The 17300-nt window shown below is 54.0% G+C and overlaps 1 protein-coding gene across 1 annotated transcript; it reads right to left on the bottom strand.

Annotated features, from left to right (window-relative positions):
- Positions 1 to 850: 850 nt before the first annotated feature.
- Positions 851 to 7978, bottom strand: TMEM35B (transmembrane protein 35B). The gene is made up of 3 exons (XM_077838067.1): positions 7663 to 7978; positions 4152 to 4332; positions 851 to 1598 (listed from the first exon to the last, which is right to left on the bottom strand). The coding sequence occupies exons 1-3, from the start codon at positions 7768 to 7770 to the stop codon at positions 1468 to 1470; spliced, it is 420 nt and encodes a 139-aa protein (XP_077694193.1). The 5' UTR covers positions 7771 to 7978; the 3' UTR covers positions 851 to 1467.
- Between the last annotated feature and the right edge of the window lie 9322 nt (positions 7979 to 17300).

Below are 17300 nucleotides of genomic sequence, written 5' to 3'. Positions count from 1 at the left end.
CTGGTGCAGCACAGATGCTCAAGTGTCATCACTGGGGTATCAAGGTCTGAGCGTCGCAGTAAAAATCCTGCCCCGGCCACGGTGGTGGAAGTTCCTTCCTTTCTCCTCAAGCCTCTTTTAAGGGGCCCCAAAAGGGGTGATGGGTGGAATGGTCCCGCCTCTCGCTTTTTGCCTACCCATTAGGCCTAATTTCCAAAGCACCAATTTTGGTCCATTAATTGCCCATCCCCTCCTCCTCTTGTTTACCACTCATAATCTTAACCCAGTCCTTGGGGGCAAGCAGCAGACCCCCTCTGTTTACTTTAATTCAGTCTGTCTCCTTCGTACGTCTTTTCTTAAACAGTTCTACGGAACAGGCCCTTGGGACGATTCATGAACCTTCACCATCATTCTGGCCACAGCTACGCACTGGGGCTTTCCCCAGCTCTGTCCTCTAGGGCTCTCTGCTGCTTCCCACCCGGTGTGAGTCAGAGCCCAGCCCCACTTCTAGGGGAAAGGGGGGGGGGGGTGTCACAGCTATTGGATGGCCCCTCCACAGGCAAGCTCCACCCAGCTGCCCCCTGGGCCCAGCCCCACCCTATGCTCACACCCCACCTGCACTCTCCCCTGGGCCCAGCTGGACCAGCAGGCAGGCATGGCCCATCCAGGGCATGGTCAGGGAGTCTCCCGAGAGGCCCAGTTCCTCCACCACATGCCTTGCCCACCAAGGGGCGAGGATGGGGTTAGCACCCCCAGAACCTTTCCCATTCCTCAGCAGCGAGGATCGCACAGTCCATGGCAGCGACCCACCCATTTGCAGCCGCCGCTGGATGCTGAGGCCCAGACCGGGGGCAGAACAGGAGGCAGCCCGCTGGAAATAGAGGTTTTATTTAAAAGTCAGCGCTATGCGGCCCCCCGTACAGAGCGGAGTCAGCACCACCTCCTCCGCCGAGGTCCGGCCAGACAGCTCCATGGGGGCACTGGCGCCATGATATGATTCTTAGCGACAGAGCAAAATAGGCAGAGAGGTGAAGGGCTCGCTAGGCCACGGGAGTTTGACCCCCCGGAGTCCCCCCAGGTCACGCTGGAGGGTGACCCATTGTGGGAACTCACACAGCTGTTACCCATTTGGGGCACACTCCAGAGCTTCCCCCCCATGAGATCCCAGCACAATGCACCATGACCCAGCTCCAATTACCCTGCCCCACCTGGCTGCCTTCAAAGCCAGGGCAGAAAGAGAAACTTCCCAGCCTCTGTGCAGAGCTTCCAGCCAGGCAGCTGCTTCCCACGCTCTGCACACACCTGCAGCAGGTACCCCAGGCCCCCCGGATTAATCAGCCTGCTGGTCCCTCCCCAGGAGCTTTAGAGTTTGTACTGCGCATAAGCGGCCAGTTCATTGGCAGGAAGCCATGTCATTGCAACACTTTGTCGGGGGGAATGACATCATTTCCTGCCAATCCAGCACCCCCGCCCCCCATTTCATTCCAGTCATTCAAACTTGGACTTGGCCCTGCCCCCCCTTCCTCGTATGTTGAGCAGCAGCAGGAGACCCAGGCAGATCGTAGCCGGAGCGCACATGGAGAAGGGCTCCTTCAGCACCAGCAGGGTGTAGATGGCACCTGGGGAGAGAGAGAAAAAAACACGCTGGGGAAGTCAGGGGATGGACCAAGGAAAGGTCAGAGCCACTCCTTCACCAGCAGCCCAAAGCACCCAGCTCCAAAAGGGAGCCCCCTGGCCTTGAACCGCAGTCATTACACTTCAGAGTCAACAGACCTCATGAGCTGGATGGGGGCAATTCACACCTCTAGGAGCTACGGTCTCAGGCACTCTGCAGACTCAGGCAGGGTGCAGCACCCTGACTCAGGTGCAGAGGGTTTTCTTTGGGGGATAATTTTTGAACTCCACAGATGCTGACCAGGCCCTGAGGTGCCAGGCCCAGCTCCAGTTTGGGCAGACCTCATGTTCCTCTGCCAGAGATTTATCTCTCAGGGTCTCGGCATTAGCTGCCCGACAGCTAGCTTGGACTGTTCTCTGCACAAGCGCCGCTGGGGCGCCAAACAAACATGAGAGGGAAGCCACCGCAGCTCCCCCTGGAGAACCTCGGGGAAGCGGCCCCGGCTGCCTAAGGACAAGGATGCTGGGAGCAGGGGGTGGAAAGGGGACACGTTCCCAGGCTCGCTCCCGCTCTGCCATTGTGGCTCCCCGGCCTCGCTCAGGGACTTGGCGGCAGCCAGCAACAGCAAACACCTGCGGCCAGCAGGTCCCGCCCCATCACCAACCGCACAAACCTCCACAGCATTTCTGGGAAGGTCCTTGGCTAGACTAGAGAGTGCGAGGAAACCGCTGCCGGCACAGATAACGCTCCCCTTGGCAGAACCCATGCTGTGCCCTGCTGCAGCCTAACGGCAGCTCAGCCGCTGCACAGCCAGTTTAACCAGCCCCTGGGGAATATCCCCAGCATGGGGCGGCGGGGGGAACGACACGGACAGACACTGAGTGGGACGCTGCCTGCACAACGGCCCTGCTGGGCTCACCCTGCAGCCCCCAGGGTCATGCTGAGGAGGGGATGGGGGTTGTTATTCTGGGGCGGTGGAGCTGTCCAAATGGGGCGGTAAATTTAGAGCAGCCTCTGGGGATGCTCTAATTTATGCTGGAGGGGGCAGATCAGGTCCCAGCATCCCCAGAGGGGACATAAAGCCCCCCTTGCCCCTCCCCACACCAGACCACACCCCTGTGAGCAACACAGCATGGAGTCAGGGTCAAAGGGATGCAAACATGACTCTAAAGTGCTTTCCACTCTCTCTTCCAATTAACCTTGCCACAGAGCTGGTCAAAACAGCAGCAGTAAATCCCCTGCACGGAGCCCTCAGTGTTGGCCACGGGGCTGGGCTAGATGGGGCCCGAGAGGAATCTAACGTCCATCGTCCTGTGACGGGACAGACGAGGCACCATCTGACCTGCACAGCCCCGGGCCTGGCAGACAGGGAGATGCTATTAACATGCTAGATTTGAACCTGATGCATGCCTGCTAGCCCCAGGAGCTTGCAGGGCCAGGTTACTTGAGGTCAGCTCTGTCATTGCAAGCCAAAGGTCCCCAGTTTAACATGTGCAGCTTCGTGATTTGAGCTGCCAGAGTGTGGTGTTTTGGCCTGTAACTGACAGGCCATTTGGGCACATGGTTATCAGCCAGCCCCCAGCTAGGTGAATCCTGCCAGGGACGGGAGATGGGCATGGCAGCCTTTCACCCTGGAGAATAGCTTCCCTCTTCGGTTGTATTTCCAGCGAGCAAGGGTGCTTGCACTTGCCTTTAACCCTTAGGTTGCTGGCATGCTGCAAACTGCTGCCCACCTTTCATTGCAACACCCCCATTAACACCGACCCGTTCCAGAGACGCTCTGAGGAGACTTGGTGCGAGAGAGGAGGAGGCGGCTGCCGAGGATTTATACCCGTCAGGGGCTGGTGGGGGGGGGGGGTGGCGCATTTAAATGACGGAACATAAAGAGCTCGTTTGGCTGAGCTTGGACAGTGATCATTAAGAGGCAGGGGAGGCTTGAGAGCTAGCCAACAGGTGTGAATAGGAGGGAGATGGAGGGTGGGGGTGGAGGAAGCAGAAAATCTAGGCTGAATATCAGGGCAGAAGGAATTGTTGGAAGTCCCAGTTCCTGCAACCAGGCCAAGCCCCTGGGGAACTTCCCGCAGAAAGCAATCCACCTGCCGAGAGCAGAGACCTGACTGACCTTTTCTATCTCTGGCTCAGGACACTGGGTGTCTTTCAGCGGGTCATGTTACTCACTCGTAGGCTCGGCCACCGCATAGGCATGTAACAGGGCTCAGGCGGGCAGAGCCTGCCATTCAAGGCGCTGTTGCCACAGTGGCTGGGGATAGTGTGGGGACCCTGCACCCAGCCCCTGGGGAGCCACAGGGTATCGCCCACCAGAGACTGCTCCAAAGAGAATCCTAGCCCCTTACCCGGAGAGCTGGGGGCTGGGCTGGGAGCTCTGGAGGACGGGGTGGCATCAACGCAGAGGAGAAAAGATCAATTTTGGGGCTCCTGCAACAAAAGCCAGGACCCCCTGGTGGGAGGGGAGGAGAGGGGGTAGCCGGGCCGGGGAACTCTCAGTAACAAGCCCCGCTGGCCAGCTCCACCTAGGAGCCCAGCGGCCGACACCTACCGATCATGACAATGGTGAGCACGAAGTTGCTGATCTCCTGCAGAAGCTGCGGCCCAAAGGCCAACAGCACCCCGGCCACCACCTCGATCCAGCCGACCACCTGCAGGTACTGCTCCGGCTCTGGCTTGTAGCCAAACTCCTTCAGGGGGAAGACGTCAGCAAACTGCACAAACTGGGACTTCTGGAACGGGGAAGGGAGCGTCAGTCAGCGGGTATGGGGCCGCAGCGGTTCCCTTCCCAGGGACAGGGCATTCGGGCCCACGGCACAGGCTTAGCCACAGTGCATGGTCCTTGGGAGAGAGAAGCTGGGCGGCCCCCTTCTACAGCCTGGAGCCCACAGGGGGCTAGGAAAGGAGCAGAGCACCCCTTGCTTTGAGATATAGAAAGGCAGCTGGGTGGCTCCCAATTAAAGGGCCTGTCTGCAGTAGCACTAGGTGCCCCCAAGGGCAGTCGACGGGGCAACGCGGGCGCAGCACTGCTGGAAACCAGGCCCTAGGCCTAGAAGGGACACATTATTTATTTGTAAAGCACCAACAATCTGCCCTGCAGTGTAGTAAACTCTTACCCCACCTGAAATCCCTCCTTCTGCCCACCCTCTGACCAGCACCTTCCCATCCCGTAGGATCCCACTTTCCCCAACACCTCCGGCCAGGCTTTCTGAAGCACTCAGGGCCCAGCCAGGCTGTGAAACAGGCAGCCGGACCTTTCAATCGAACAGCACATTCCACCCTGGGGCAGGGGCCCTCTGTGCCTGAAGAAGCTGGTCCCAGCCTAGCAGCCCTGCGCTTGGAACGCCATGGTGCACGGCTCCAACCTGCATCTCCAGGCTGCTTTTGGACTAGCTCGAGGTTCCTTCTGTGGGGTGAGAGTGGGGGGTGCAGTTAAGAACCCTTCGCACAACCACTCTAGGGCATTTTAATTATACAGGTTCTTACAATGCATTGAGTGGGGGGCTTAGGCAGCCAGGATTCCTGGGTTCTCTCCCTAGCTCTGACACTAAATCAGTGGGACACTTGGGCAAATTACTTCCCCTGTGTATAAAAGGGGACCAATGATACTTCTCACCGTGGGTAGCTACATGCTTTTTCAATGAAAGGGGCTATATAAGGACTAAGAATTACTAACATTACCTGTTAGGGAGTGAACCTAACAGGTAATGATCAACCTCTGGGGCACCTGGCATTGGCCACTGTCGGTAGACAGGACACTGGGCTGGACGGACCTTTGGTCTGACCCAGTCTGGCCGTTCTTATGTTCTTATGCAAGAAGTCAACACCAGTGCTGCCAGAGAGTATAGGTACTGCGACCCTAATAAATCATCATCAATGCTTCAGGTGAGGTTACAGGTGGAATTTTTCAAGGTGGCAGAGAATGCCTTGCTGCTGAGATATGGACAGTTTCTTTCCCTGCAGCTCTAGGTGACATTCCAGTGCTAAAACTCTCCTCTTATGAAGTGAGCTGTAGCTCACGAAAGCTTATGCTCAAATAAATTGGTTAGTCTCTAAGGGGTCAGAAGTCCTCCTTTTCTTTTCTCCTCTTATGATAATATTGCCAGCTGGCAAAAACTGCCCCTTAGCCACAGAGAACTGGAAACCTCTGCTCTTTGCTCCTCTATTCCCTGTTGGCCTCAGCTTAAATCAAAGTTCATTTATGGTGTGTGTCATATCAGGGAAAGTTCATTGGCAGATAATTTAACTACTTCTTCTCTTGTCAGATTCTGCAAAGCCTCTTAGCAAGGCGCTCCACAGCGATATTGGCAGTTCCTGAAAAATTGCGATAACAATCCCACACTACTAGCCACAGATATTAAGGGCTGTGAGCCAGATGCTGCATTCACCTGTACAGGTGTAAAACTAGTGTAACTCCATGGAGATAGTCTTCATTGACACGGGTGGACCTGAGAGCAGAATCAGGCCCCCCCATTTTCAAGTGCTCAGCACCCACATCTGGGGTCAGATTTTCCAAGCTCAGCACCCAACCTGCTGCTCTCTGGACAGTCCGTGCCTAAGTGACTCTGGAAAGCGCTTACTCGCCCGATAACTGCACTGGTTGAGGCTCAACAACCCTTACGTGGAAAGTAACGTAGAATCAGTTTATCGTAGCCCCGGCACTTCCCAAGCTGTGGTTTATAACCCATCCTTGTGCCTACTGGGGGGGCTGAATGCAGTTGCCCTGCAGCCAGGGATGGCACTAGATTTTCCAGATTGCTCAGCATCCAACACGTAGTCCATACGCAGAGCTCCTCTGAAAATCTGCATGCCCATGCCGTGCCCAGTTCACATGGTTGGGGCTGAGATGTTTTGGAAAATCCGACCCCAGTGACAGAGATGAGAAATAGAACCCAGTTCGCCTGACCCCTCGCCACTGGACCACCCCACCTGAAGCCAGTAACAGCCCGTTCAGATGCCACCTCTGGCCTGAGTCCCCCACCAGTTGTGGGTTTGCAAATACGTCTTTTGTTTTCTTTTGTTTTTTGCTTTGCTTTCCCCTGCTGCTGTGAGAAAGCCACACAACCAACAGGGGGAAAACTTACTGACTGGACAAGGGAACAGGGCAAGTGACTACAGGCAAAATGCTGTTAGACAAACAAACAAACTTGCTGGAAGCAAAGATAATTTCTCCAGTCCCTGCCAGTTCTGCCATCCTAGGGTTTAATGCGTACCTAGCGAAGGTAACCAGAGCCCAGTGTTAGGCCGCGAGGTTTAGATCTCTTTTGATACGTGTTTGTAAGCTGTGCCAACTATTTCACTCTGTGGCCCTGATCCTACTCCAGCCCCTCGCACCCCGGGGTGCTGCCCCATGACTTGAGCTCTCCCACAACGCACAGCACCAACAACAATCTGGGGAAGAGCCCTTGGCCTGCATCTGCGATGCACTTTCATTTGCCCGGGTCAGTCGCCCTCCTGTTCTTTACAACTCGGGGGGGAACCGCCCCACAATCCAGGGGTGCAGTGGGGTGGGGGGGGTTTAAACGCACGGTGCCAATGGGAAAGGTGGAAATACCCCCAGAGCCTCGCTTGTTGCGGGGGGAGGACTTGCCAGCCCGGCTGCCCAGAGTCCCAGCGAGAGCCAGGGAGCGGTCAAGGGGTCGGGGCTCGCCACCCACCCCGCTTTGGACCGGGGTTAGACTCACGGGGAGCCGCTCGGAGGCTGCAGGGCCGGGCGAGCCCCGCTTGCCGAGCCCGCTTCCCGCCCAGGTAGGGAAACGAAACCGACCCCGCTCCCGCCCCCGCGCGACCCCCTCGGCCCCAGCTCCCGGCCCCAGCCCGAGCCCGACCTGCTGCTTGCAAGGACCTGGAACAAACAACACCCCGCCCCCGAGCCGAGCCGAGCCCAGCCCGAGCCCGAGCCCGAGCCCGGGCCGCGCTCAGCCGCGGCGGCTTTGCAAGGCGAGCCCCGATTCCCCGGCCGGAGCCGCTGCGAGCCCCGGGGCCGGGGGCTGGGGCGGGGGGGGGGGGCGGCTGCGAGCCCCGGGGCCGGGGGGGGGGGCGGCTGCGAGCCCCGCACTCACCAGCTGCTGGTAGAGCTCGGCCGAGATCTGGTCCGTCAGCTTCACGGCCCCGGTGAGCAGGAAGAAGAGGCCGAGCAGCACCCGGATGGCGGGGAAGACGAGCGCCATGGCCCCGGGCTGGGCTGGGCTGGGCTCCGGCGGCTGCTCCCCGGCCAGGTCCCGGGGAAATGCAGCGCGGGCGGCGGGTGAACGCGGGACCCGCCCCCGAGCTCGCCCCGCGCCGGAGAGGAGGCGGCAGCTGGTCCCTGGCGCTGCGGGCACGTGTCTCCTGCCGCCCTCCCGGGGGGGCGAGGTGTGGGGCCAAGCCCCGGCCTGCCGTACGCCTGCAGCGTGTGTCTACCTGGCTACGGGTGTGAAAAACTCCCCCCCCTCGCAGACGATTAAGCCAACCTCAGCTGGTAGAAGACTTCTAGCTACAGCCTGGGGGGGGATTTATTACACCAAAGGAAAAGCCTCTTCCATCACGGTAGCAAGTGTCTGCCCTCCAGCTGCGGGCTTGTAGCTAGACATACCCTCGCATCGGCAACGCTCAACATTAAAAAAGCAGGGGGCAGCTCCCCTCCCAATGAGATTTTTTTAAAAACATAATAAATGTTGGAAAGTACAAGATTCCCCCCCCCCTCCCCTTGGCTTCTGGTTTCTGAGCCTTTCGGGTGCACTCTCATGTCGTGTTTTCAAGCTTTCCTCGGCAAGCATGAAGGCTAGAAACTTCTGTTTTTACACTGAGAAGTCGAGACTGTCATGGAATCACCTGACTCCAGCAGCTGGAGCTTTAATCAATCAGGTATTGCAGATTTCATGGAAAAAATCACGAGTGTTGGCAGCACTGCCCTGTTCTCCCAAGCCCACCTGCAGCGGAGCGTTTAGATCTTCATTCTGTTAGTAGCAGCATTTGTTTTGCAGTTGGCACCCAGGAGCCCCTGTCATGGACCAGAAGCCCCAGGGCAGGAGGTGCTGCACAGACACAAAGCAAAGAGCCGGATTAGACCCCTGCCCTAAAGCGTTCACAATCTAAAAACCGGTGCTGGGGTGGATGTGCAGCTGTTCTGCAATCATCACTGAAAACGGGGTCTGGTTATTGGGGTATGCCTGTACAAACACATGGGTTTCGTTTGACAGGGGCTGGTAGGAAAAACAACCAGCAAGGGGGAGAACGCCTCAAGATAAGCCACTTCTTGGCAAAAACGTGAAGATTTGACAATGCCAGGTCAGGAAGAGGCACAGGATCCCAGGAGACCTAAAGGATGCTGGCAGGCTTAACAAGAACCCCTGCCAAGAGTGGGGGTAGCTGTTTGGGGGAACCAGGCAGAGACATAGACACTCCCTGGGGTATCTGAAGACACGAGGCCAGCCTGTGTTGTCTTCAGGGAATGGTGAGCTTGTAGATACTGTAAACATACATGTAGATTGTTTGTTGCTTCAGTCTCCTTTCTTTGCTTATATGCTTTGTTTCCACTGCTAAAATAAACAGTACTTTGGGGGTAAGAAGGCTGTCTGATCACTGCATGGCTCTGGGCATGGACGCTCGATGGGCAGAATGGCAGGTGCTCAGAGCGAGCTGGGCCTGCAGCGTAAGGGCCGTTGATATCCAGGGTACAGTAGCCCAGAGTCTGGTGTCTGCCCCTGGGATAGGCAGAAGCAAAAGGCCTGATGCCTAAGGGGGTGCATTCAGGGAGACCAGGAAGGGGACACAGCTGCAGCTAGCCCTGCAACCCTGACAGTTACAGCGTACAAAAGCTTAGGCTTGGCCTACCCTAGCAACTTGTCAGTATAACTATGTCGCTCTGAGCGATGCAGTTATGCCAACCTCACTGCTGGTGTAGACGGCAGCACTAAGTCAGAGGAGAGCTTCTCCCATCAACCCAGCTACCACCCTGCCTCTCGGGGAGGTGGATTACCCGTGCCGATGGGACATGCCCTCCAAAGTATAATGGAACAGAATCCATTGGTACATGCTACGGCCGCGCCGCTTTAAGTATAGACAAGCCATCTCTGTCCTCATACGCTGATCCCCCGTCTCCTTTCCTATATGCTTTGGTAAGCAGTGAAAGAGTTAACAATGTGGACATTTATTGCATGGTCTTTGATGCATGGGGCACACCCTCTTCCTGTTGTGTAAATGCAGAAAGGCATCACTGCATCTGCTAATATGTGGGTCCATGTTTTCAAGGCAACCTGAACAGCTGGGAACTTCCATTTAAAAACAAATAAATAAACCTGTTCTGCTCTGCTCTGTTCAGTGATGATAACAGTCGGCTGTGTGCGTGTGTTCCCTCTGTGTGCTGCCCCGGCTCTGCAGATCGCTGACCCAGCAGGCCCCGAGAGAACCCCCAATGACCACAGACTCTGATAAGGGACGAAGGCACCCGGCCAGGTTTATTGCCAAACGAAGCACAGTAATAGTTTCCTGCAAACTCTACAGGAAATACTAAGAAAAATGCACCCTGACAATGGACTGGCAGTCCATGGCGGGATTCTCCACTGCCCCCTAGGCTGGACAAAGACATCCCCTCAGGGGTGCAGTCTTATACACAGGTACAAATAAGTCACACATCACTCCTGATGCATTGAGGTACAACCCCTCTGCGTGTTAGGATGCTGCCTGTCTCCTGGTACAGGTTGGTTCGAACAGCCAACTCTATCCATCATGTTATCCTTTTGACCCTGTCTTTAGAATGGGCCAGCCAATTCCTCATTATCTCTGTGGAATGTGTTCGTAACGGGATGTTCTGGTGCCATCCTGGCACATGTATACATGCAATTAGCAGCCTTCTTGCCAACTTCTGTGAGCAGGGCCTGTCTCTGGCTAACAGCTTAACTTTGCTTTATGTTCGCAAAGTCTTGACCATCACTTTAGTTCAGGCCTCATACCAGGCCTCTGATACAAGGGTTTATGTTTCAGGGCCTGATCTTACTACACTGGGCTTCTGGAGACCAAGGAGGCAGATTCAGGGCATGCCCCTGGCCTTTACAGACTTCAAGGCTTCAGTGGGCGTAAGTAGAGTTAAACACGCGCGTAAGTCTTTGCAGTTCCTTTCCTGAGGCTAAAGCAATCTTTGCTCTCGTGCTGTATTTATTTGGGTCAAACCAGAGTCAGGTTTCTGCACGGATATTTTTGCCATCAGTCCTTCCTTTGAAGAGTTTAGCACGTGGGACTGGGGAATAGAATGGAACAAACACAGCCCAGTTCTGGCTGTCGTATTTTCCCTCCCTGACCCCTCAGATGTTGGAGAGCTGGTCACAGGGCACCAGCACACTAGTCTGCAGCACACCAAGCTATTCTGGATTGCAAACTAATCAATAACTGGAAATACAGCAGAGACAAGGGCAGAACTCAAGTGGGGTTTTCTGTGAAAGCCTTTTTAAAAATCCTTTCTGAGTAATAGATTCCTGCATCAGGCTACCTCGTTCCCTTCTTCCAGGGTGGGATTTTGTGTCCTTAATACCTTGCACTTCACTGCTTGAAACATAAAGCAGGTCTCCCAGGACTCTTGTTAAAGCAGGAAAGGGCAGAAGAGCATAAGCCAGCTTGAGGAAATCATTTTACTTCAGCTGAAAAAGAATCTGCTTGCGTTTAAATAGAGAAGAGGTTTCACCCCAATCTTTTCATGTGTTCTGGAAACTCCCGGTAATCTTGATCCAAATTCTCTCTTGCTGGGATTGCTTAGTGTGCAAAACAGAGGCCTGGTTTTAATTTTTAAAATGCTCCAAGAACCATTTAATTCCCCCTCATCCAAGAACATAAGATGCCCATTTCAAGTGCCATAAGGATCAAATACCTTGCTGCTGCAACACCCCTAGTCGGGGTGGGGTTATGCTCAGCCTGAATGCTCACCACCCAGGCATTTAAAAACAGAGATGACAGAAAGGATAACCTCCTAGGTTGTGATTTACCCCAATGGCTTTACATTCCAGCACATCTAAAGATGCTCTGTGCATACCCACCTCTTCTTGGGAGCACAGAGCCTGCTTTTCAAAACAGCTGAGTGTGCTCAGTGCACATGGACTTCGGGCTGTGCTCTGAAAATCAGGGCTTCAGCCTCTCTCTATGAGCGGTCAGGATGAGACCTTCACAGGGGCAGATTATTCTACAGCTGTCTGGGGGGAGGGAGCAGTTCTTCTACCTTCCTCTAAGGCACATGGTGTTGGCCACTCTCAGACAGGACACTGAGCTAGGTCGACCATGGGTCTGAGCCAGCCTGGGAATTTATAGGTTACCACACCCCTGTAAATCCACTGACTTCAGCAGCATGAGATCAAAAATGTGCCAATAGGGATCGGGTGTTGCACTGAGCAATCAACGCTGGAGTGACGCTGACATGTGGCGTTCTGGACCATTACTGGAGGGTTCCGGGGTATTGTTTCCTAACACTTCTTTCAGCAACTTTTGATTGCCGTTTACAAGTATTGCTGAATCAAACCTCGCAGCGGGTCAGTGTTATCCCCATTTTAGAGAAACCGAGACGCAGAGAGGTTAAGGGACTTGCCCAAAGCCACACAGCGGGGGGGCTAGGGATACAACCCAGGAATCCTTCCCTCTGTCCTGAACACTCTAGAAAAAAGGATCTCACAAGATGGTTCCCCTCCCCGCCACCCTCATCATTAGATTTATAAGGGAACAGAATCCATTGTTACATGCTAGGGATGCCAAACTGCTATACAGCAGAACCACACCTGAGACTGTATTGCTAGTTTCTTTAAGGCCAGACACTAATAATTCCCAGTGAACTAATTCACTTCTCATCTTGCAAGCTCAATGAGCTCAGCTTACTGTCCACATCTTCACTCAGCGATTCACAGTCTGTGTTGTCTTCCCCTCTGGGTATATAGACATGGACCTCTGCTCTGGATTTTCTGATCTGGGGCAGCAAAGGCAGATCCCTCCAGGCCAATGGCAGGCAGGTGAGCCCACACACCAGCAAACTCTGTGCTGTAGCACCAGGAAAGGGTTTCAATGCTGCTGGCTGCATATTCCTCTGGGCCACTGCTCCTGCTGGGAGGTTGTTCCCATTAGGCTTCGACTTGCTGGGAGATGTTTTGACAGCTGGTCGGATGGGACTGGAGAAGTGCACATAGGCCTGTTGCTTCCTTGGCCCTCAATGGGTTCCTGTCCTCTCCCTCAGGTTGGAAATGCCACCATCTTGTGCTTTGCTACCCGTGGCGTGACTTAGCCCTGGAGGAGGTCTTAGGAAGGGTAACTTGCTGTTCTCTAGGAGGCCTTGCAGAGTGGAGCGTTCACTTTTGGTAAGAAAAGCTTTGCGCCTGCTTTAAAGACAAGACCAGGGGTTAGCTCAGGGAGCAGGCACAGGAGAGCAAGAGTTCAAACCCCAAACTGAAGACCCGATTCAACACCCGTTGAAGTCCTTTGAAAGACTCTGTCAGGGCCCAGCTGCCTGCCACTTTGGAAGACTGGAGCCCACTTTCCCTTCGCCCTCTCTGCAAAGTCTGGAGCTGCAAACCCCTTTTCCCTCTCTGCTGCTGGCACTTGGGTGAGCAGGTCAGGGATGGCTCCCACTCCAGGGCTGGCTCTGTGCTGGCGTGGGGTTCTTCCCACATCACCACCACCTTTTAAATGTCAGAGTCTTTGCATGAGCTGCCTTCAGCAGGGGCCAGGTTCCAGCCGCTGCTGCACCTCTCCGAAATGCTCTGCCCAGCAAGAGAAGCACAAGGGAGAAGTCGGGAGCTGCTATCCGGCTTCTGACACAACAAGGTGACTTATAAAGCTCAGGTCAGTATCGTTATAGGCACAAAGAGGTGAAATGACACAGCAGGTCAGTGGGAAAGCTGGGCATGGAACCCAGGTGTCCTGACCCCCCAGTATGGCATGATGTCCCCTGCCTCATATGGATACACAAACAGCCCCTGTTCAGGAAATGGAAATCTAGGCAAATTATTGCTCCTGTTGGGGGGAGAGGGGGGGGAAGGATGTAACTGGGGTTGTTGGATCTTAAAATACAGGCAATACTTTGCTCTGCTATTGCAGCACGTTTGCAGGTCTGCGCTGGGGTCCATGCCAGAATCTGAGCCAGGGAATTACTGGACAAGAATTTCTTCTTTACAATCCCAGGACAGGAAGGGGCAACAGCAAAGGCTGCAGGGAACGGTCTCTTAGGAGGGGTTATTTCCATTTCCTGCAAGACACATCCATCTGGTCTCCTTGGAGTCCTCGTAGTGGGCCAAGTGCAGCCCTGGGGGTGAGTTCACTGCCTGCACCAGATTTAAAGGGCTCCCAGCCGTTCTGAGAGTGGGTCTCAGACAGCAGTGGCATGGAGCCAAATGCAGGTTGGTGGCAGAACAAGAACCCATGGTGACTACACTGCTTGCATCCATGAAGGGGACATGCCAAGTACTTGTCCAGCTGAGATTTGGGACACCAGATCCCCAAGTCTGAGAACTGGTGATTTTGAGCAGTGGTTTCTCAAGCTCTTCCATCCCCTGTCCCTGGGGGTACAATGCAGTGTAGTCTGGGGAACCTCTAGTACAGCAATTCTCAAACCTTCAGCAACTCAAGGACCCCCATTTTGATTTAAAAAATTTTGGGGACCCCCCAAGACACCCTGCTCAGCCCCAGGCCCTGCCCCCACCTCACCCCTTCCCCCAAGGGCCCACTCCAACCCCACCTCTTCTTGCCCCCAGCTCACTCCATCCCCCCTCCCTCTGTCGCTCGCTCTCCCCCACCCTCATTCACTTTCACCAGGCTAGGAGAAGAGTGTTGGGGTGCAGGTTCTGGGAGTTTTACTGCAGGAGGGGGTGAGGCCTCTGGGAGGGAGTTTGGGTGCAGGCAGGGGTGCGGGATGTGGGCTCCGGGCTGGGGAGGGGATTTTGGGTGCTGGCTCCAGGAGGGGGCTCTGGGCTGGGGTGGAGGAGAGGGTGAGAAGTGTGGGCTCCGGCTGGGCGGTGCTTGCCTTGGGCAGCTCCTGAAAGCAACTGGCACATCTCTCTGGCAGCGGCTCCTAGGCAGGGGAGCCAGGGGTTCTCGGCCAACAGGACCTGCGTGGTTGGTACGGGGGGGCAGCATGCAGAGATCCCCCTGCTTCTCCCGCCTCTGGGACTGCAGGGACGTGCCAGCCACTTCCGAGAGCGGTGCGGGGCCAGGGCAGGCACGGAGCCTGCCTTAGCCCCGCTGCATTACTAGAGGGAGAGGAGTCGATCCGCGGGGCCCTTGTAGTACCCTCAGGGTTCCACAGACCCCCATTTGAGAAACACTGCTCTAGTACAGTATATAGCCGTAAGGGGGGTGGGGGAGCGTGAGCCCTAGGGAGCTCTCTGAGACACCCTGAGGCTAACAGCCCATTGCTTTGGACACCCTTGACACAGGCCAGAGCAGGAGTTTGTTACAGGCAAGCTGGGCTTTGTTACAAGCAGGTTAATTCATTCACCTGCATAAAAGGATAATAAAAGCACGTTGGAGTACAAAGACAATTCATTCCATTAAAAGCTTTTGGGGTGAAGGGGGCAGGGGTGACATTTACAGTCTCCAGTCTTGACTCCCTTTAAAATAGGAAAGATGTAATGGCTTCACCCATACAGCTGGAGTTATTGGCCACACAGCCTTAGAGAGCAGGATGGCTGCTTGCAGGGAGACACTCGGGGTATTATTCCATGTGGATTGCAGAAATACTGTGTCCTGCCGCAAGGGGCAGCACTGTATTCGAACTCAGCTAATTCTTACCCCCCCCCATGGCCTTATTCCCCCCCTTCCTCAACCGCTACTCCTCTCTTCCAAGCACTAAGCCCCATCCCACTTCTTTGCAGCTACTCATGGCTCTGTCCCTCTTGCCATCCTTCTGCACACTTTCCCCACTCCCACCCCCAGACATCTTCCCCAGCACTACCTGCTCCTCTAGCTGTTTGAGCAGATTTTCTTGTGCTCTTGGCAGTTCCACTCCCACCTCACTGCATCCTGCCTCCACAATTTGTAGCCCCATTTCTGATCCCCACACATTAAAAATGGCCATTGGGGTCAGACCAATGGTCCACTGAGCCCAATATCTTGTGATTTTTGTCCAACCTGCTCTTAAAAATCTCTAATGACGGAGATTCTACAACCTCCCTGGGCAATTTATTCCAGTGCTTAACCACCCTTACAGGAAGTTTTTCCTATTGTCCAACCTCAACAGCCCTTGCTGCAATTTAAGCTTCATTGCTTCTTGCCCTAGCCTCAGAGGTTAATGAGAACAATTTTTCTCCCTCCTCCTTGTAACCACCTTTTATGTACTTGAGAACTGTTATATCCCTCCCTCTTCTCCTCTCCAGATTAAACAAACCCAATTTTTTCCAATCTTCCCACATAGGTCATGTTTTCTAGACCTTTAGTCATTTGTGTTGCTCTTCTCTGGACTTTCTCCAATCTGTCCACATCCTTCCTGAAATGCGGCGCCCAGACCTAGACACAATACTCCAGTTGAAGCCTAATCACCGCAGAGTAGAGCAGAAGAATGAATGCTCATGTCTTGTTTACAACACTCCTGCTAATACGTCCGAGAATGTTTGCTTATTTTTTGCTAATGTTACACTTAACTCATTTAGTTTGTGATCCACTATGACCCGCAGTACTCCTGCCTAGGCAGCCATTTCCCGTTGTGTGCATGCACAACTGTTTCTTCCTAAGTGGAGTATTTTGCATTTGTCCTTAGTGAATTTCACTCTATTCACTTCAGGCCATTTGTCCAGCACATTTTGATTTTTAATTCTATCCTCCAAAGCACCTGCAATCCCTCTCAGCTTGGTATCATCCAAACTTGGTAAGTGTACTTTCTATGCCATTATCTAAATCATTGAAGATATTGAACAGAACTGGACCCAGAACCGATGCCCGGGGGACACCACTTGATATGGCCCTTCTAGCTTGACTGTTCATCTGTGTCTGATAATTCTGTTCTTTACTCTAGTTCCAACCACTTTTTCCAAAACTGAAGTTAGGTTTATGGCCTGTAATTGCCAGGATCACCTCTGGAGCCTCTTTTAAAAAAGCCAGCCATTAGCTACCCTGAAGTCATCTGGTAAAGAGGCTGATTTAAGTGATCGTTATATACCACAGTTAGTTGCTCCAATTTCATGGCGATTACAATCCATAGCATGGCATTTCTCTCCCCTGAAGGCAGTGCAGGGCACAACTCTAGCATCCCTGATGCATTGGGAACACAGCAGTGGTACCTCAAGACTTCTAAAGTACTGCAGCTGCAGAGTGGATAGAGATGCTGAGTTTCTATTTGAGAGTAAAGCAACATGAGCTTGGGTGAGGGCCCAGGCAGCATGGTAAGCTATACCAGGTGAATACTTGACTTGAGCTGAGCTTCAAGTGCTAAAGCCACATTCCCGCCTCAGGTGTGCATGACCTACCTTTGCTTTTTGACTTTGCAAGGTGGTTTGCAGCAAGAGATAGCTGAGTTTGGATTCTTTTAATTGAAAGTCCTGGATTCTATCACATTTAGATGGTGGAATAGTCTCACACAGGGAGTGGTGGAAGCCAGACTGCTGGTGACAAAGCTAAGACAAATCATTGCAGAATAGAGTATTTGTCTGAAGGAGATGAGAAGAGGAAAACCAGAGTCCTGCATTAGCCAAGACAGACAAGGCCTATTCTTCCCCTACCCCCATCTCTAATTCTTATGATTTAATCATGCACAATAAAGAGA

Source organism: Eretmochelys imbricata, chromosome 19 (assembly GCF_965152235.1).
Source record: "Eretmochelys imbricata isolate rEreImb1 chromosome 19, rEreImb1.hap1, whole genome shotgun sequence".
Classification (NCBI taxonomy): Eukaryota; Metazoa; Chordata; order Testudines; family Cheloniidae; genus Eretmochelys; species Eretmochelys imbricata.
The sequence above is the reverse complement of the archived record's forward strand: the minus strand, read 5'-3'. Positions and strand labels throughout refer to the sequence as shown.